This window comes from Poeciliopsis prolifica, unplaced genomic scaffold (genome assembly GCF_027474105.1).
Source record: "Poeciliopsis prolifica strain line A6 unplaced genomic scaffold, Auburn_PproV2 SCAFFOLD039, whole genome shotgun sequence".
Taxonomy (NCBI): domain Eukaryota; kingdom Metazoa; phylum Chordata; class Actinopteri; order Cyprinodontiformes; family Poeciliidae; genus Poeciliopsis; species Poeciliopsis prolifica.
This window is the reverse complement of record NW_026562414.1, coordinates 2,984,991-3,004,919: the sequence shown is the minus strand read 5'-3', so window position 1 is coordinate 3,004,919 and position 19,929 is coordinate 2,984,991. Positions and strand designations below refer to the sequence as shown.

The following is a 19,929-nucleotide window of genomic DNA, read 5'->3' as shown; positions in this document are numbered from 1 at the left end:
CCAAGTTCCACCTACTGGTGGCACTTGGTACTGCAACTAGGAAATCCCAGAAACTGTCGCTCACCAATCCATTAGAGAACATAATACCAAATTAAAATAAAAATAAAAACCCAAGACATATATTAAATTTGTTTGAACAAAGGTAGAAGATTGACAAACTATATTTTATTGAGATATTTATCAATTGAATCTGATTCTGTGTTCTCTGACTGATTTTTATAAGCTTAATTTCTAATATTAGTAAAAATGTGAGTTCTGAAATATTCAGAGACTTTCTCTGACAGGTGAAAATGCATCAGAGATGCGATGGGAGAGAAAACACAGCAGCATTAAGGGTCTGGTTGCGGCGTACAGACGCAGGTCCCTTGTCCAGTCCCCCTCCTCTCCGTCTCCCTCTGCGCACTAAAAAGGATAAGCTCGTCCCTTTTTCTCTCCTCACCATGATTGGACGAGGCCACGTCTTAGGAAAGGCATCAAACTATTTAAATAACACTTTGTGCTGCCTCGGCTTAAAAAGGGAGTTTTTTAGCGGTGGATACCAGGAGGCACATTTTCAATTAGGCAAAGAGGAAAAAGACGAGCAAAATTTTATTATTCCCCTTTTCACTGTGGATTTTTTACTTCATAAATAAGGACGTTGGAATTAATGCACTTTTAAAACACATTTTCAAGGGATTTTATACTTTTGTAAACTTTTTCTTTCATTAAAGGGAGCAGGTGAGTGTCAAAAATATTCCACAGTTTGCTCAACCTTGACTGAAGTCCTAAATTGTCGGATATTTCAATTTACTTGTGGCAGCAGGTTTGTGCTGCACCATGAAGGTGGCAGGAATAAGTTTGCTCTTGATGCTTTGTTCCTGTGAAGGTGCGAGAGTCGCAGGTGAGCTTTAACTATTTAAATATGAGACTACTCCCATTTTCCAACATTTAGTCTTTTTTGAAAAGTGTTTAGTATTCATGCAGACAAAAGCTGAGTGCTTCTTATTGTTCACCCGCAGAGAGTCGAGACGACAATAGTGTGTTTGACTTGTTTGAGCTCATCCGAGTCCCCAGTAAGAACCACGGGGTCACCCTGGCGAAAGGAGACGACCCGTACAGCCCCGCCTACAAGATCCTCAACCCGGACCTGATCCCCCCCGTGCCCGAGAGCGCCTTCAGGGACCTGATCGACTCGGTCCACGCCGAAAGGGGCTTCCTACTCCTGCTCAACTTCAAGCAGTTTAAACGGACCCGGGGCAGCCTCCTGACCGTGGAGAAGCGAGACGGCTCCGGACCCGTCTTCGAGATCGTCTCCAACGGCAAGGCGAACACGCTGGACATCGTTTACTCCACCGAGAACAAGCAGCAGGTGGTTTCCATCGAGGAGGTGGATCTGGCCACGGGTAGCTGGAAGAACATCACGCTCTTCGTGCAGGAGGACCGGGCGCAGCTATTCGCAGGATGCGAGGAGGTGAACACCGCCGAGCTGGATGCGCCCATCCAGAACATCCTGACGCAAGGCACTCCAGCCGGCGCGCAGCTCCGAGTCGGGAAGGGAGCAGTGAACGACAGGTTCATGGTGAGCGCAGAAGATTGATTCTTACTCCGGAACGCCTTGTGTTTTCTTACGTTTTTAGAAGAAAGAATGCCTGAAACATTGGATTTATGCACACAATTTACGCACACAACTCAGGAACGACGGACTGACCAATTAAGCGTTTCTCAAATATCCAGAACTGATAATCATTTTTCCTTTCTGACATTGATGCTTCTAGGGGGTGCTGCAAAACGTGCGGTTTGTGTTTGGAACAACTCTGGACGCGATTCTGCGCAACAAAGGATGCCAGAGCTGTAAGTAATCGAGTGCAAGAAGCGCAGTGCTCTTCATTATCCGCCAGACTGTGCCAACACAAAGCAGGCAGCTGTCAGTGGGGAGTTGTTGCTCTGGTTGTAATTTACACGCTAATTACTTGGTAAAAGCTTAAAAGTGGTTGACTTGTCTCTGAGGAATTTCAGGGTACAAATCTCTCTAATGTCTTGTGTTTTATCTAATTACATTTGACATTAATTTAAAATGTAACTAGCCTTGACATTAAGCAAGCACACAGAGATAAATGGGGATCTCTTGGAGATTTTATGACTCTTTGCCTTTCAGCTGCTTCAAGTGACACAATGATTGTGACTAACCTGAACGGCTCCTCTGCCATCAGAACAGAGTACTCTGGACACAAAACCAAAGGTAAACTCTATGTAATACTTGGACTTCATCATATTTGTAAGTGAAGCTCTAAAACTGGCAAGACATGGGCTAACCAGCAGTTATAGAAATATGTAAAATAAAAACGTATGACATGATCTGACTGATCTTAAAATGACATATGACAAAAGTGTGACAATTGTTATGAACTGGTAGCAGTTGGCATGCCGCTAGAAGCTTCCCAACATTTTATAACAAATTTACTTTAGTTCTAACGATGGGTGGTGCTCCCTTAACTTTTACATCATGGCTGTCCTTATTTTTATGGACCTTTTTTCTTACATAAAAGCAAGGAAAAAGATTTAGAAGCTTACTTTAGGCCAGCTAACCAGAAGTGTACATCAAGAATTTCAACAGCTTTAAAACAAGAACTTTGATATACCTTGTCATCTGTCTGCGACAGACTCACCTAAACTGTGTTTTTTAAGACCTGCAGATGGTGTGTGGTTTCTCCTGTGAGGATCTGGTCAGCATGTTCAAGGAGCTGAAAGGCCTCGGTGTCGTGGTAAAGGAGCTGTCCAATGAGCTCCGCCAACTGGTAAGGATGAGACGTCAGCATTTTAGGTTTTTCACGTAATTAACGGGAGCAGTTTGCCTCTATAAATGTATCAGAGTGAGACAAACGGTTGTTTTTCACATGTGCTACAAACAGTTTAATCCGTTACCACTTCAGTGGCTTTTAGGATAACGTGAAGACAGTTTTAGATCCTGTGCAACGTTATTAATTGAGTTTGTTGGTTAACTGTTCCAGACCGAACAGTGATGACCCAGCCAAATTTGCAGGAACTCTGCGATACTTTGTATTATCAGAAAAATTGCAACGGTTTCTGCCAATATCAGGTTATTATGGTAATTTCACCCCCACTGTAGCAGGGACACTCTTTTAGTAGACGGTAAATTGCGAAAATAACTTGCTAGATATCGAAAGTTCCAGTTGTTATGGATAAATGGGCAGATATATTTACTCACAGGACATTTAAAGAACTCAGTACAATTAAAATAAGCAAAAATATGCAAGTGAAGATTTAAAACTTAGGTCTAAAATGGTTAATTCACAACTTGTGTCATGCTATGTTCGTGTATATAAATTGCAGTATCATCTGCCTAGAGTTTGAACTTACAAATGATATAGTAATAATATAAACCATAAATTGTCTCTCTTATCCACAGGATTCCATTTAAGGGTATGCATGTTGGGTTACTGTCTCTCTGCTAGATTTGGTTTAGTTTCTATAAATGAAACATTTGTGATTACCCATGCTAACTATATTCTTAGTATTCAGCACTTAGTCTACTTATATAATCTCAAAACTCATTACATCACTGCATCTTTCTCTTTTCCACAATGGCAGACAAATGAGAACAAGCTTATTAAGAACCGGATTGGCATTCATAGTGGCGTCTGCATCCACAACGGCATTGTGCGCAAGAACAAAGACGAATGGACTGTCGATGACTGCACTGAGTGCACTTGTCAGGTGAAACCCTTCCCCCCAGTGACCTACCATTTGAGTCTGCTGCATGCTAAACTGTCACACAAATATGAAGGGTTTATACCTGTACACAAACTCTTAAACTAAGACAATACAGATTGAATGAGGAGCACTTAATCATCACCTGAGCTGCTCGTGTAAGTAATTAGTAGTTTTTGCAGAAGGTAGACGGTCTTTGGTGTAGTAATGAAATGTCTCTTGTCAGACATTCAGCAGGAGTGTAGCCCTTGGGGACTCTAACAGACTTTAAGTGATGTCCATAATTAGGATCAAGACCTTGGATCTGACAAAGGGGGATACTTGGCAAGAAACCTTTTGACAATTCAAACCTATGGGCAGTTTTTTCTCTCCTATTTCTCTCTATTTCCACATTTTTTCCTGCCAGTAATCAAATCCAGGAGGGTGAGCATTAGCATGCAAACCTATGGAGCAGTTGTGAGCCCAGACTCACTTATGGTGTTGTGCTAGAAGGCAATATTTAGTTATTTGTACCCCTGGATCTTTAAAGGAACTAATATGAGACTGATTTTGTTCAGGATTTTGAGCTTATTCCAACCCTCTCCTGACCCAGAGGGCAGGTGGTTATCTGCAGGGGGTATGAACTCCCTGCCAGGGCTCCGTGTTTTAACATTTCCGGCATGGTTGATTCGACCTAGGGATGTAATGTGTTGGTTGCACGATAAAACACATAAATTGACCTTTTACTCACGCACAATATGAGTGAAAAGACTCAATGCAACCTCTGAACAGTGATCTGTGCAAGAGCAGATAAGTTGAAGCACAAATTTAAACACTGAAGTGCAAGTTAGTGTCAATCACATTTTACTTAATGATGTGGTGCCTGTTATGACGGCCTTGTCAGTCATTAGGGGGCAGATACAAGTTTGTAGAGTCAAATTCTTGTCAAAGTTTTCCCCTTAATCTCCTACCCACTAATCTGATTATGAGTTTTCTGTGTGCAGAACTCTGCCACCGTGTGCCGCAAAATCTCCTGCCCTCTGATCCCGTGTGCCAACGCTACCGTCCCCGATGGCGAATGCTGTCCTCGTTGTGGAACACGTAAGAATTAATTTCTGTGTATGTAAATAAATGCACACTATATGTTTGTATATATACAGTTTAGCTAACAGAAGATGCATTCCAACAATGCCACATTCACTGAAAGACCCATTTGTGTTTGCTTTAGCCACAAAAATGTCCAGGATAAAGCGCTTTATCTTTAAGAGAAGGCTTTCTAACTTTTAAGATAATTTGACTGCTAAAAAAATAGCAGTTGATGTGAAAAAGGGGCTAATGTGGTTTGGCACTTTGAGCTCTAAAATATTTTACCATTTTGCAGTGGTAAAGGTGGACTGAAAGATTTAATGTCACCAAAAACACTAAATCTTACCAAATATTTTTGGTGCAAATATCTTAGCACACTTGAAATAAGACAATTAACTTACCAGAAACTTTTCAGCAAGCAATAGGGGGTTGTTTTAAGTAAATAATTCCTTAATATCAATGAAAAAGTACAAGTTATTTCACATTTAATAAGACTTTTTTCATATTTACTTGCTGAAAACTTCCTTGTAAGTTAGTTTTGTTTTTTTCCAACTGTACCAAGACATTTTCACTAAAACTAGACAAAAAAACTTGGTAAGATGTTGTGTTTTTGCAATGTTTTACTTCATTATGAGTACATTCAACTTTTCTGTTTTCCTGGCTTATCTCAGAGTGTTAGTCATCTGCCTTAGCTTTAAACAGAAAACGTTTTCTGCACTTCATTCCCAGCTAAATCTCCTCTATTAGTCCTCCACTTGAGGAGCTTGCCCTCTTTGTTTATGCTCAGGGGTGTTTTAAAAAGGCTTGCTGCCTCTCTGGAATACCATTTTAATTGTTTCCCTCTTTTTCGTATTCTCTCCCGCTCCCTCCCTTTGCGCAGCGAGTGACTATGCCGAGGACGGCTGGTCGCCCTGGTCTGAATGGACTCATTGTTCTGTGTCTTGTGGGCGGGGCATCCAGCAGCGTGGGCGCTCTTGCGACCGTATCAATAATATCTGCGAGGGCACCTCGGTGCAAACCCGCGACTGCTACCTCCAGGAGTGTGACAAGCGCTGTGAGTAACAAATATATCACTTACTGGAAGCTTTGGAGTTTTTTTTTTGTTATCTGTAAGACATAATTAGCTTTAGTTATTAATCTAGAACATTACTTCCTGCCTGTTGACCTATGACCTCTTTTTTTCAAATCTTCAGTCAAGCAGGACGGAAACTGGAGTCATTGGTCACCCTGGTCGTCGTGCTCCGTCACCTGTGGTTCTGGTGTCATCACTCGTATCCGCCTCTGCAACTCCCCCACCCCTCAGCTGGGAGGCAGGGACTGTGTGGGAGAGGGCCGACAAACTGAGAAGTGCGAGAAGTCTCCATGTCCCAGTGAGTTTTAACATCTCTCATTAGCCACATTTTCTCACAAATGTGCACAAATCTTTGTCAACAGCAGCAACGGATGTAAACAGTTACATGAGATATATTTATAATTCAGTCATGGCGCTAGTGTTCATCATCACCATCAATCATCAAAGGAGACGTCGGCGTCTTATTCGGCGTTGGAGCGACAAACCCCTTAATCCACGTGTCAAACTCAAGTCCCACCATAACTTTTTATGTGGCCCTCTGGATTCTAAACACTGTTATTAAATATTATGTTACCAATCAAATCAATGCAGTTTTTATCTGTTTACTGCCAAATTATATCATTCAGTCCCTGCAGTTTCTTGAGAATTATCGTGGAAATTCAACAAAAAAAATCAACAAATTCCTGCTCTTTTTTGCACTAATAGATAATTGGGAATTTATTGCAAATTTTTCTCAAAAATTGTCAAAAATGTACTAAACAGCTGCCTCAGCCTTAACTGAAGTCATATTATAGGACAGCGAGTAATAAAAAGTCAAATTTACTGTCATAAATAAGTTCAAATATTTCCAAATTAGCACCATAAAATGTTTTATTTTTATTCCCAAAAAATCACAAAAAGAATCAGAAAATCCTGGAGAGACTGAAAAGACGTTCAAAATTATATTTAATTTTAAGGATTTGTTGATACTTAACAGTTTGTGAACAGTTTTAATCAATACATTCTGGCACAACAGGCCCTTTAAGAGCATTCTGGATCTGGATTTGGCCTAAAACAAACAAACAAACAAAAAAAACGCTGCCTTACACATATGCAACGTTTTGGGGAAACTGTAGTCAATTTTACAGAAGAGTAAAGGATTCAACACGTTCGAATGACGCACAACTTTTCATGAATTGTGCGATTTAGTGAGGCAGAAAAAAAAATCCTCCAACTTCCTGTTGTCTTCTTTGTGGTTTTCCTCAGTAGTAACATCCAGCTGTTAGTCATGTGACTTTTGTGATGCGAAAAAAGTATTTCCTTTGCAGTTTTGCAAAATACATCTATTTCAGTATGGCTGAAAAAACACCTCATCATGGTGCAATTTTTTTTTCTTTTATCACAACCCATGAGTTTTTTTTTTTTAATTTTAAGCAAATTTCTTCTTGTTATTTCATCTTGCGCAATGTTATGCTACTGACTGTAGCTGTGTTTCTGGATTTTGCAGCAAGGGTAGAAACTGAACATGATTTCCTCTCTCCAGTTAACGGGAACTGGGGACCCTGGTCACCATGGGGTACGTGCACCCTCACCTGTGGGGGTGGAGTTCAAACTCGTAAGCGCCTGTGCAATGATCCTGCCCCACTGCATGGTGGTAAAGAGTGTGTTGGCGATGCCATAGACAAACAGATGTGCAATAAAAAAGCTTGCCCAATAGGTGAGTCATTTTAAAGCCCACTGTTGGTTGAGTTTTTATTTTTCACTTAAGCATTCTTAAGATTAAAAACAGATTATTGTTGTTGTTGTTTTCAGATGGATGCTTGTCCAACCCTTGCTTTTCTGGAGCCAAGTGCACTAGTTTCCCTGACGGTTCCTGGAAGTGTGGGAAGTGCCCAGTTGGCTTCACAGGAAATGGCGTAAAGTGCAGAGATGTTGATGAGGTATGAGTTCATGATTACAGAGCAAATGTGATTACCCTGGAAAAATAGTAAGGATTTTTATTTAACCACAAAAACAGTGCAAGGAGGTTCCAGATGCGTGCTTTGAGTTTAACGGTGTGCACCGCTGTGAGAACACAGATCCAGGATACAACTGTCTGCCCTGCCCTCCTCGCTACTCAGGACCCCAACCGTTTGGCAAAGGTGTTGAGGAAGCTGTTGCTAACAAACAGGCAAGTGCACACCTGGCCTTTCTGTTATATTTATGAACCTCTACAAACTATTTCTAGTTATTGTTATTGGTCGCCCTGACATTGTCCTGCTGCATCAGGCAAGAGTAACTTATTTTGCTATGAAGACACTTTCATTCTTTTTTCTAAACTTTTAATCGCTCGGTCTATGGAATACAAAATCATTAATAACTGTTTGAAACAAGTGGAGCATTTGAAAACCAATTTAAGACAATTTTCATCAGTACAGACAGAAAGTCTGCATAATGTATTCTGAAATTGAGTAATGATCAGTCATTTCTGCATCTTTATTTCAGTAACGTGTAACACAGTATGTAGATTAATTACAGTCAGGCTGACGTTTACAAGCATTTATCTCTGTTGTTAATTATGATGATTTTGCACTTACAGCTAAGGAAAATATATGATTTTAAAAATGAGAGCGTTTCTACTCATAAATTGGGTCTTAATGGAAAGTATATTTAATAATTGCTCATTTAATCTGACAAATGAGCCTAATTGGAATGCAAGACATATTAGGAGTTTTTCAATGTTTAAATAAACTGTGACAAGCTGATTTATGTTGTGAATGAACTATGTGGGACATATAATAGAGTGATGTAAAATGTAATGACTTAGAATGGTATAATTTGTCTGATTGCTTCTTGTTTAAACTGTTCAATCTACAGGTGTGCACACCCCGTAATCCTTGCCTTGATGGAAGCCATGACTGCAACAAAAACGCTCGCTGCAACTACCTCGGACACTTTTCCGACCCCATGTTCCGCTGTGAGTGCAAGCCTGGATATGCTGGCAATGGTCATATCTGTGGAGAGGACACGGATTTGGACGGATGGCCCAATGCTGATCTAGTATGTGTGGAGAATGCCACCTACCACTGTAAAAAGGTTTGTCAGAGTTGGGATGAAACGATAAAATTACGCGTAAAGTTGCCTTCCAGCAGCCCGTCTGAACATATTTCTCGTCATTCAGGACAACTGTCCCAATCTTCCAAACTCAGGGCAGGAAGATTATGATAAGGATGGAACTGGAGATGCTTGTGACGATGATGATGACAATGATGGTATTCCTGATGACAGGGTTAGTATTTTTGTTCTGGTATCTTAACTGTCATGCACCTCAAAAGCTGAGGTGGGGCAGGAAAGCAAATGTTTTTCACTGATTCTCAGCCAAAACCATAAATACCGAAGCTAAGGCAGCGAGCAAAGGCACCTGCATTGTTTGACACTAATCCCAACATTAGAACAGAGCCTGACAATAAAGCAGCTTTCATCCTGCTCTGCTTGTGCCGTGTACATATAGACAGGTCCAGACAGCAAAAGATAAGCACTGCGACTGAAAACTTGTCATCAGCTCCTCATTTTGTCTTTGTGAAACAGGACAACTGTCCATTCGTGTACAATCCCAGGCAGTATGATTATGACCGCGATGAAGTGGGGGATCGCTGTGACAACTGCCCTTACAATAGCAACCCAGACCAGACAGACACAGACAACAACGGCGAGGGAGACGCCTGTGCTGTGGACATCGATGGAGATGGTAGGCCTTCAAATTTTTTCTATAGAAACCCCTAAAAACGTTACTTTGGTGTTTCTAATCCTTAAGGTTTTATTGTTGATTGCCAGGAATACTGAATGAGAAGGACAACTGTCCCTATATATACAACGTTGACCAGAGAGACACAGATCTGGACGGAGTGGGAGACATGTGTGATAACTGTCCACTGGAACATAATCCCGATCAGGTGTGTGGACACAGACGCAAACACCCTTCCCCATTTCCTTCCGCCTCAGCCACCAACAATAATCCACATTCAAATCCAAGCCTTTCTCTTTAGCTCAGCATATATCTGTCTTTCAATTGAGAGAGAGCCCCGGCGATTAGCCCTGTGTGGCTGTCTAAGCTTTATCACGCCATGTAATGGTGGAGCAAATCCCACATGCAGCTCAAGGGCACATTAGTTCAATAAGGCGTGGTAGAAGGGGGCGGGAGTGCTTTTTCAATGGCCCATTGACGTTGGCTGGCTAATGTGAGGGAAGAGGCCCTAGGCTGGATATTATGAAGGAATTGGCTGGTCCTGGGGTATGTGCATGCCATGTCAATTTAGCACAGGCCTGCTCAGTCCACCTGTGCCATGCTACACTGAGAAATAGGAATGTGTTGAACAGCAGGAATTGGGCAGAGGGTTGGGGGAATGATAGGGTGTGTCAAAGTGTTTTTTTTACAAGCAAATTGCATGCTGCTTTAAACGATTAGAAGAAACCACTACTACTCTCAAATTTATGAAACAAGTAGAGCTGCAACTAACAATTATTTTAGTTATCAATCAAGCAATCTAATTATTCTGATGATTAATTGATTCATCGGCCAAAAAATTGGCAGATTTTGCACATTTTTCAGCTAAGCCTTTTTTACGCAGTAGTAGAAATCTCTTAAAAGATGCAAATAAATAGTTCAATTCCTTTTTTTTAATCCAAAATATTAGCATTCCTTTGATGTACACTTGATTGTTTGGGGCAAAGGACGCTTCTGCAGCTAAAAAATACTTGGAAAAGTACTAATACAAAAGTTGCTGAACGGATTATTTGTTAAAGAATTTGGACCAGCTTCAACTAGTTTTAGCTTCACAACACATAAAGCTAAAACTCGCTAGTTAGGTTGTTACCTAACTAGCTTCTAGATGAAGCTAGTTTTAGCTTTATGTTTTAGACAAAGATTTTTATTATCTTAAATTCAAAATGTATATATTGTTTGTATAAGTTTGAATTAATTATTGCTCCGAGTGTTTTTTCAGAAATTGGCCCTTTTTTGAGTTTGTATATTCAAGTTAATGTTTAATCCATTTCTAACTTACCTGACGACTATTTTAATAGTCGATTCACAACGATTAAGCCAGTTAATTATTTTAGCCCTATCAGCAATGCCATTGAACGTTGATTCTAATCTCAACAAAACACAAGACAAATCAGTTGAAATGCTCATGTTATTCTATCCAGTCTAAACCCGTATTATGCTGTAATATAGATTATTTAACATTAACTGATTGCAGGTGGATTCAGATGACGATAGAGTGGGAGACAAGTGTGACAGTAACCAGGACATCGATGAGGACGGACACCAGAACAACCTGGACAATTGCCCATATATTCCCAATGCCAACCAGGCTGATCACGATAAGGATGGCAAGGGAGATGCCTGTGACCATGATGACGACAACGATGGCATCCCTGATGACAAAGACAACTGTAGACTGGCCTTCAACCCCGACCAGCTGGATTCTGATGGTAAGAACATTCTGAAATACATCCCACAGTGTGCAAGTACTTCTGGAAAAACATTCTTAACTTACACTTCATTTCTCAGGCGATGGTCGTGGAGATGCTTGCAAAGACGACTTTGACCAAGACAACGTTCCTGATATCTATGATGTTTGTCCTGAGAACTTTGATATCAGTGAGACAGACTTCCGCAAGTTCCAGATGGTTCCTCTGGATCCAAAAGGCACCTCCCAGATCGATCCTAACTGGGTTGTCCGGCATCAAGGCAAAGAGCTGGTTCAGACCGTCAACTGCGATCCTGGCATTGCAGTCGGTATGTTAGTTTAGTGTTTATTTTATTTCTCTTAAGCCTTCTGGCCAAAAAATGGAATTAGAAAAAGTCATCCAGTCATTGCATTTGTCTTTTTTAATGAAGAACTTCATGAAAACGTTTTCTCTGGCCCCTTTTCTTCAACAGGTTACCACGAATTCAACGCCGTGGACTTCAGTGGAACTTTCTTCATAAACACAGAGAGAGATGACGATTATGCTGGCTTTGTGTTCGGCTACCAATCCAGTTCCAGGTTCTATGTCGTGATGTGGAAGCAGATCACACAGACCTACTGGTCCAGTAAACCCACCAAGGCCCAGGGATACTCAGGTCTGTCCATCAAAGTAGTTAACTCCACCACCGGCCCAGGAGAGCACCTCAGAAATGCTCTCTGGCACACAGGCAACACCGCAGGACAGGTAGGCCAAATTTAAAGTTGTATATATCTATATATATATATATATATATATCTATATATATATATAGATATATATATATGGATGGACGGACGGACGGACGGACGGACGGACGGACGGACGGACGGACGGACGGACGGACGGACGGACGGACGGACGGCCTAAACTGCAGATCCTCTTTTCTCGGTTATTAGGTCCGTACTCTCTGGCATGACCCTAAAAATGTCGGCTGGAAAGACTTCACTGCCTACAGGTGGCATCTGATTCACAGGCCAAGAACAGGATTGATCAGGTGGGAACAATAAAACACTTTACAGCTTTTTATTATACATGAACTCCCATCTTTGAACTTGTTTGGTCGTATTTGTCTTTTCACAGAGTTGTGATGTATGAGGGTAAGAAGATCATGGCAGATTCTGGTAGCATCTATGACAAGACGTATGCAGGTGGCAGGCTAGGTCTTTTTGTCTTCTCACAGGAAATGGTTTATTTCTCAGACCTCAAGTATGAATGCAGAGGTGGGTAATATCAAAGAAAGTGTAAAGATTCCGCTAAACACTGGAAATGCATCTGCTAAGTCCTGTTATTGTCTTCTATTTTTCAACAGATGCATAAAATGATGGTCAAACTCTGAGGAATGCACCTTTTTTTGTAAAGTAAGAACATATTTTCTCCTGCAAAGTCCAGGAGCTGATTTATTTCTGCATTACTTTTCTTCCGTGGCACGCACTCTTGGATGGGGCGAAGGGCGTACTGTTAGCCTCAGGGTAACCTGAAGTTGGTTTGGGCAAAGCACCAGCTAGCCAACTTCCGGTTGAGGATCAGAGGTCAAGGGGAGCTGAAAAGACTCTGACTTTGCAAGATGAACACCAACATTGGGAAAGGTTCCTCAGAAAACAATGCACTTCACTTCAATGTCTTTTCATTACTCTGTATCTTGTCTTCAGCCCGTGTGCCTCACTTTTTGGATAGACATCCCAAAGAAAAAACATATACTCTCTGTTCTTTACCAGACTACTCTTTGTATGATTTGTGAATGATACTTTTGAGGATTCAAAGAATGAACACAGCACACTTTAGGACTTGAAATGATTTAAGGGGAATGTTAAGTTGCAGGAGGTATGTGTTTATTCATGAACAGTGTGCGTGGAAAATTAGCCATGAATGGATAAAGAGAATCCTTCACCTGCCTACCTAAGAAACTCTGTTGAGTAGAGAAATTAAGTTTTGCTTAGTTCTAGTTAAAACAGAAGAACCACAAGCTGATGTCTGAATTTTTGACTCAGGATAAGATGGAAGTGACGCTCTTCCGATATTAAACCAATGAGAAAAATCTAATTGCCTGGTATCAAAAAGCCATGATCAATTTTAAAATGACCATTTAGTCACTGAAGAGATTTCTGTCCCTCAACTTTTGAGGATTTCAAGATGAAATGATGTAAATACATCTAGCTTATCGACTCTTGCCTACAATGTAGGCAGCGAAAAGAAGTAGTACTAAAATGAGTAAAACTCCTAATAAGTGTCTTTGTTCTAGTAAAAGCTGATTTACAAGGTGAATTCGGTATTCCTCAGAACTTTTTTTAATATGAAGTTGGTGTGATTTTTATACCTTTTCTGCAGAGAGAGATGACATTTTTAATGTACAATTATTACCTCATTGCTGTTTATAATCTGATAAAACAAAACAATGCTTTTTCACAATCTTCTGAAATGTTGGACATTCTAGTGCTACCCTAGCATAAGCTGTAAATAGTTTTTGTATCTAAGAAGCAGAGCAGAGTTCCCAGGGCCAAGGTGTACCCCAGTAAAAATGGGAGATTTTTAGATATTTGCTTTGCCACATATTTTCAGTGCTATTTTTAGCAAATAAATTATTGTTTTGTTTGTCCTAGCTGTTTGTGAGAGCTTGATTTGTGTGTGCGTATAGATACATGCTATTTAAATAATTTATCAGGATGTGAGATCTTGTAAAAGGGGACATGTCCGTCTGTATAAACAGTTTGCACACTGACGCGAGGATGTTCTGTTCTTTATTGTTTTTCTTTCTTTTGTTGTTGTGTATCTGTTTATATTATTAGTTTTGTCTGTAAACATTTTCTTAGTTGTATAAAGCAAAATGATGTTTTTATTCGCTGCAAATTTTTTGTTACCAACTTTAGAAAATAAATAGTTGTTAAAATGTAAGTCTACATGGACTTATGTTTTGTTTCGGTATTAAATATTCACCTACAATGTATACACCCCTGGAAAAAATCAAGAAACCACTTAAAATGATCAGATTCTCTGATTTTACTTTTTATAGGTTTATGTTTGAGTAAAATTAACATTGTTATTTTATTCTATGAGCTACTGACAACATGTTTCTGAAATTACAAGCAAAAATTTAGCATATATTTCCAGAATATGAGAAATGTTGAGCTTTCAGACCTCAAATAATGCAAAGAAAACAAGTTCATATTAGTTTAGAAACAACAATACCAATGTTTTAACTCAGGAAGAGTTCAGGAATCAATATTTGGTGGAATAACCAAAAAATTTTCTTAATTTTTTTCTGAGAGCTGTATATATAGCATATAACTAGTTCAATAAATGTCAGCCTATGAACTAAATCTGAAACGACATCGTTGATTTCCAGTGAGTTAGAATAACATCTATGTCAGCTTACACAACAATCCAAAAAAACTGCTGACAATTTATCAATCAGAACCAAAAACATAGCAAATATACATTTCATTTTGGCAGCTGATGGTCTTATTAGTCAAAGGAACATCCATATTGTAAAACATAAGATTACTTTGTTTGTATCACAAACAAATTTGTTGAACTTTACTACAACTTAATCATGACTAAGAGTAATCTTTTCAGCTGCTTTAGAGTAAAACAAGGAGGAGACAAGAAGAAAAGCATCTACTTAAATGTAAGTAGTTGGGAGGATCCGTCTTTCTCATTCAAAGAACAGTATTTTCTGAAGCAGCAGAAGATACTGTTCTTCTGGCAAAAAGCGATTACGCTGAGTATTTCACAGTGTTTGATCTGGAAAAAGTGGCACTGGTAATAAAAGCCATTCATCATGATGCTTATCATGTTTTATGATGCATAAGCATAGCAAAAAGTTGTTCTAACAGGGACTAAAAAAATATTTTTGAATTCGAAACAACAGTTGACAACTTTTTCTTGATATATTCTTTTAATCAGTAAGTTATTGACTAAAGAGTTCTAGTGGATTTATAGAATTTACCAGCTATTCCCAGTTTTTGCAAAAAGTTTAAACGGTAAAATCTCTGTGTTGACTTAAAATAATTTCTGAATCCCAAAGAATGTGCACAGATATACTGCTCTGGAAAAAACTAAGAGCCCACGGCACCGAACCTCCTGGTCATTCCTCCAAATGTCGATTTCTGAACTCTTCCTGAGTTAAATATCAGCATTGTTGTTTCTAAATTAATTTGAACTTGTTTTCTTTGCATCATTTGAGGTCTGAAAGCACTGCATCTTTATTATTATTTTGACCATTTCTCATTTTCTGCTAATAAATACAAACTTTTTGCTTGTAATTTTAGAAAAGTATTTACTTCTTTAGTGTGAGAAGATATTTTTTATGTTACTGCTTATTTATTTATGCAGAGACAATGTACAACATTACATTAACATTTAAAAGGAGAGAGGCATGGATCCTGTTGTATTTTTTTTTGTTTAATTTAATTGCTAAAGCAGAAACTGTTTAGTGCACAAAGACTATGCACCTGCAAAAAAAGAAATGGTTTATTTAATTCCTGCAGGAGAAACCATGTGGACCACCATCAGGTGGAAACGGCCAATCTCCTCAAACCTCACAATTAAAATCTGAAATACTTTATTCATATTCCACCAACCAACGACGGTCTGATTTATGCTGAATCCCAGTGAAAATAGTGTTTTATTAATATACTTTCCGACAATCGCCTTCTGTAAAAACAAGGGGTTTTGTATAACATCTGAACATACAGTTTTTGAGACTTGAATTAGAAAAGAATAACATTTTCTAAGACAATAAAGCTGTGACCAGCATAAGTCTGGAATGTGGTTTGGTAGATGTTTTTCTACTAACCTACATTTACAGGTTGATTCTGTAAATTCTGGTAAGCTGGTTATCAAAATTTTTATGAAAATATCCACCTTTCAAGCTTTCAAGCATTCCATACAGAAAAAGGTGAGTTTTAAGATCAGAGGTCCCAAATCCAACCTTTCACACAAACCTAGGCAAGTTATTTTATCTTTTTAAATCACTGCAATCTTTGCATTTACAAAACAAAGACATTATTCTTTTAATTGCGTGACATAATTACCACATAATCGCAAAAACACCTTGGCTGCTTCTCTGTAATTACCTTCCGTAATCTGTCATGAAAAACTGTGAATCTCCCAAGAGAACAAAACAGTTCCTGTGATTGTTGGCAAGAGTGTCGGGATTCCTGACAAGTGTGTGCGCTGACCTTTGACTTCTACACAATATGTCAAATGTGGTACAATGAGTGAATTATACAAAGAAATAATTTTTTCTAGCAGAAGTTAAACTTTTTTTTATTTTAGTGAGTTAGGAATGTGCTAAGGACTTTACCTGAATTAACTTATTTATATTGTCTATATTTGCCTTAAAAAGAATAGCAAACAGCACGTTCTATGGTAAAGTACAATGTTCAGTGTTCAACCGAGACAACAGCTGAGAGGAATGGGCCAAAATCCTGTTTGTTTGCTATTCATTAGCTGGGCTGGCAGCTGATGAGAGAAGCAGTGGCTTTTAATTTCGCGAAGGGAGCACGCCCTGCTGCTGCTCCGTGGCTTCTGTTTATCTGCCAACCTGTAATTCCTTCTGGCCCCGCTCTTGTGTCGAGTTACAAACTCGGCTTCAAAAAGAGCGCGTCTGCCACAGCAAAGTCACTGTGTGCCCATTTAGAATACCTCATCTCTGTGAGCAAGTGCAACAGAACCATGCATTAACATCACTGTAAAACCACAGGTCTGCTAATGACTGTAGGAGCTAGCAGGCCAGCTGCAAGTGGTTTACAATGATTTTAGACCGCTATGTTCGCAGTGCATATTTCTGTTAATCCTATTGTAAGTTATTTTTATCAGCAAACTTGTAAAACATGTTTGCCAATGTGATCGTAACATTCTCTTAATCCAGTGTTTCTCAGTTATTTTCTGTCATAACTTTTTTCACGGCCTCCGAATTGAAATACTAATGGAAATCTGATCATAATGAATAATTTATCTGTACAAATAAATCACAGGCTCCAGCATTGTATGACCTGATTATCAAAACGGTCTCAAAACAATTTCTAAGTTTATTAAGTCATTAAGTTAATTAAAGCCTGAAAGAGAAAAAGTGCAAATCATGATATGTGAGTGTTGATTTTTCAGCTTATTGTGTTTCACAAAGCATATAGTTTAACTTTCATTGTGCAAAATGTAGAGCCATATTGCTAATACTTATTTCTTTCTGGCCTTTTTCTGAAAGCTATTTGTTTGCGATGGAAATCTGAGTTTTTTGGTTTGCGTTTTAAATACAGGTAAAGTTGTATAAGAATAAAGTCGTAATTTTGACACTATTTGAGAAGTACTGTCTTCTGAGACAGTACTGCTTGTTCTAAATTAAAACATTGGACAAAAAAAAAAATCACTCAGAGACCACAAATAACACATAACATTAAAATTTATTCGATCTGATGATTATTATACACCAAACTATCTATTGTTTTTTGGCAATAAGCTGATAATTTTTGGTGTCTGGAAAACGAGCAATTTCAAAGAACTTCTTTATGTAACCTCACAAATCAGCAGACAAATGCCCCTCACCTAACAGCTCCAATAAAGCCCAATCCGTTAGCTAGCAACTCCAGCGGAGCTCCAGCACGTTTAGACAGCAGGTTTTACCGCTCTATGTGCTGTACAATGGCTGCTGGAAAACAGAAGTGTTTTACTCTTGAGTTGCCATTCAGAAACCACTTGCTGCATTCTTGTTGGCTGTGCGGGCGGTTCTACTTCTGCTTTTCAAAGATGTACAGTAGCATAATTGCACATCTGTTTGCAGCCATTTTCACCTGTGAGTGTAAATGTTGCGTTGGGGGCGTGGCCAGCAGCAGCTTATTTTGATTTAAAGTGACAAGACGCCCTAAAGCTTCTTGTTCTGAAAACATGTCACAGTAGGCAGAACTGAATAGACTAAAATCTCACTAAGAATGATTTTGTGCAAAAAATGTTTTGCACATAGCCCACAAATCTAGCCTAAGCTGTTAAATGCGTAATCTATGCAAAATAAATCTCGTTCAAACATCTATGATAACTCGTTCCTCACTATAAACATAACATGACTATCTTTAATAAAGTGGAACAATGAGTAGTTCAAGATTTACATGTCCAATAAAGATCGAATAGTTAGGATGAAAACAAAAATAGAAGTCATCTGCGAAAACTAATGTGACTGAAGGTTTGAGTCAACTCTGTCTTGATTTAAAGTTTGATTTTCATACAAAGAATGTGTCTACACTACAGGATGTATAATATAGTATTTGAAGTGAAATCTTCCACCTTTCACTCTCAACACAAAGGTGTGAAATATGGATGGTTGTGGTAGACAGATGTCCACACACACTACATGTGCTTTTTGCAGACCAGGTTTCATTAGACGTGGGGATTTCATCAGATGTAAACAGCTAAGACAAACACCTGTGTCCCTTCTGTCCTTCGCTGAACAGAGCCTGACGTAAGTCGATGTTGACATTTCAATGAACTGACACGGGATGGTTTAGATTTGGAAGCTTGTACAAGAACTGGCTACACTGAAAGTAGGTCGACAGAGTCACGAATGACCCAGAAACCTATTTTTGTGTTTGCCAGTATCAAATTTTTCTTATATGCAAGAAATTGGCGGATCGATTGACACAAAAAAAAAAAAATCAATTGTAAGACTGGATTCACTTTGCAAGAGCATGTGCGACCAGGAACATCATGTTCCAATATTAGTTCATCTGTTTATGTCTGTTTTGAAGAGCAAACTTTTCCAACTGCTTGTAGGTCAAAAAGGAATATAAAACAAATTTGAACCAAGTTGTATCTCACTACGAACCCTTTGGTGACACCTTTGAGCCAAAAGACCTTCGTAAACAGATCACAGAGGACATGAGTGTGATTTGGGTGGACATATGGTACAGAATCACTTGTGGTATTGAACATGTTTTGAATTTTGTTCCAGGACAAAACATAAACAGAATAGTACAGCATTGGACATGCTTTTTTGCAAACCAAAAATATGTTTATATATTTTTTGTGGATGAATTCGCCTCACTCCATAGATTTGTTATGCAGATTAGAGACATTGGGGCACCAGCATAAGACAAAATATCAGGAGTAAGGTTAAAGTCCAAGATGTGGAGCAACACGCTGTTGATCTGCTATTTCTGTTTGCTGCCAAAGTTACAACATTTCTGGGAAAGCTTTTTTCTTTCTCTCTGCTTGTTGAAGAAGTAGGATTGAGGGATTTTTTGTCATTGGACTGCCATGTATAAATTAAATGATCTTTTACAATGACCCACTTTCCCACACTTTACAACCTCAAAAATATAGATAAAGTGTTTAGATTTTATGTAATTAATCATCACAAAGTAACATTTTAGTGGCACAACAAACAAATGGTTTTGAACATGGGTAAATAAAATAATCAATACACATCTACAAAGAATATTGTTGTTAATCTTTGTAAATTAGCTGAAGTTTGACATTTTCTGAACTGTTAGATGAAGGTTTAATGCATATTGGTGGAATAATGGCTTTTTTCTTGTGACTGATCCCTAAAGTCAAGATTATTTGAGTGAAAAAGGAGAGAATGAAAAGTGTGAATCTCGGCAGCTGCTGTTCTGACTGAAGCTCTTCTC

At 38.9% G+C, this 19,929-nt stretch overlaps 1 protein-coding gene and 1 long non-coding RNA gene across 3 annotated transcripts in view; one reads left to right on the top strand and one right to left on the bottom strand.

The window, feature by feature from the left end:
- Nucleotides 1-465: 465 nt before the first annotated feature.
- thbs1b (thrombospondin 1b) lies at nt 466-14,203 on the top strand. 2 transcript variants are annotated; one of them, XM_055054335.1, is made up of 23 exons: nt 466-717; nt 803-880; nt 999-1,558; nt 1,755-1,830; nt 2,135-2,218; nt 2,665-2,774; nt 3,589-3,714; nt 4,692-4,788; nt 5,654-5,827; nt 5,967-6,143; nt 7,368-7,541; nt 7,637-7,764; nt 7,842-7,994; nt 8,681-8,899; nt 8,985-9,092; nt 9,392-9,551; nt 9,638-9,756; nt 11,062-11,296; nt 11,376-11,603; nt 11,748-12,019; nt 12,211-12,308; nt 12,395-12,534; nt 12,624-14,203. In XM_055054335.1, the coding sequence occupies exons 2-23, from the start codon at nt 817-819 to the stop codon at nt 12,629-12,631; spliced, it is 3,510 nt and encodes a 1,169-aa protein (XP_054910310.1). In that variant the 5' UTR covers nt 466-717; nt 803-816; the 3' UTR covers nt 12,632-14,203. The 2 variants fall into 2 exon arrangements, with proteins under 2 accessions (XP_054910310.1, XP_054910309.1); XM_055054334.1 differs by having other exon boundaries at nt 800-880.
- Nucleotides 2,686-19,929, bottom strand: part of LOC129375325 (uncharacterized) — a 41,631-nt gene continuing 24,387 nt past the window's right edge. The window contains exon 3 of the long non-coding RNA XR_008607619.1: nt 2,686-2,771. This is a non-coding gene — a long non-coding RNA (uncharacterized LOC129375325). The remainder of the gene's footprint in view (nt 2,772-19,929) is intronic.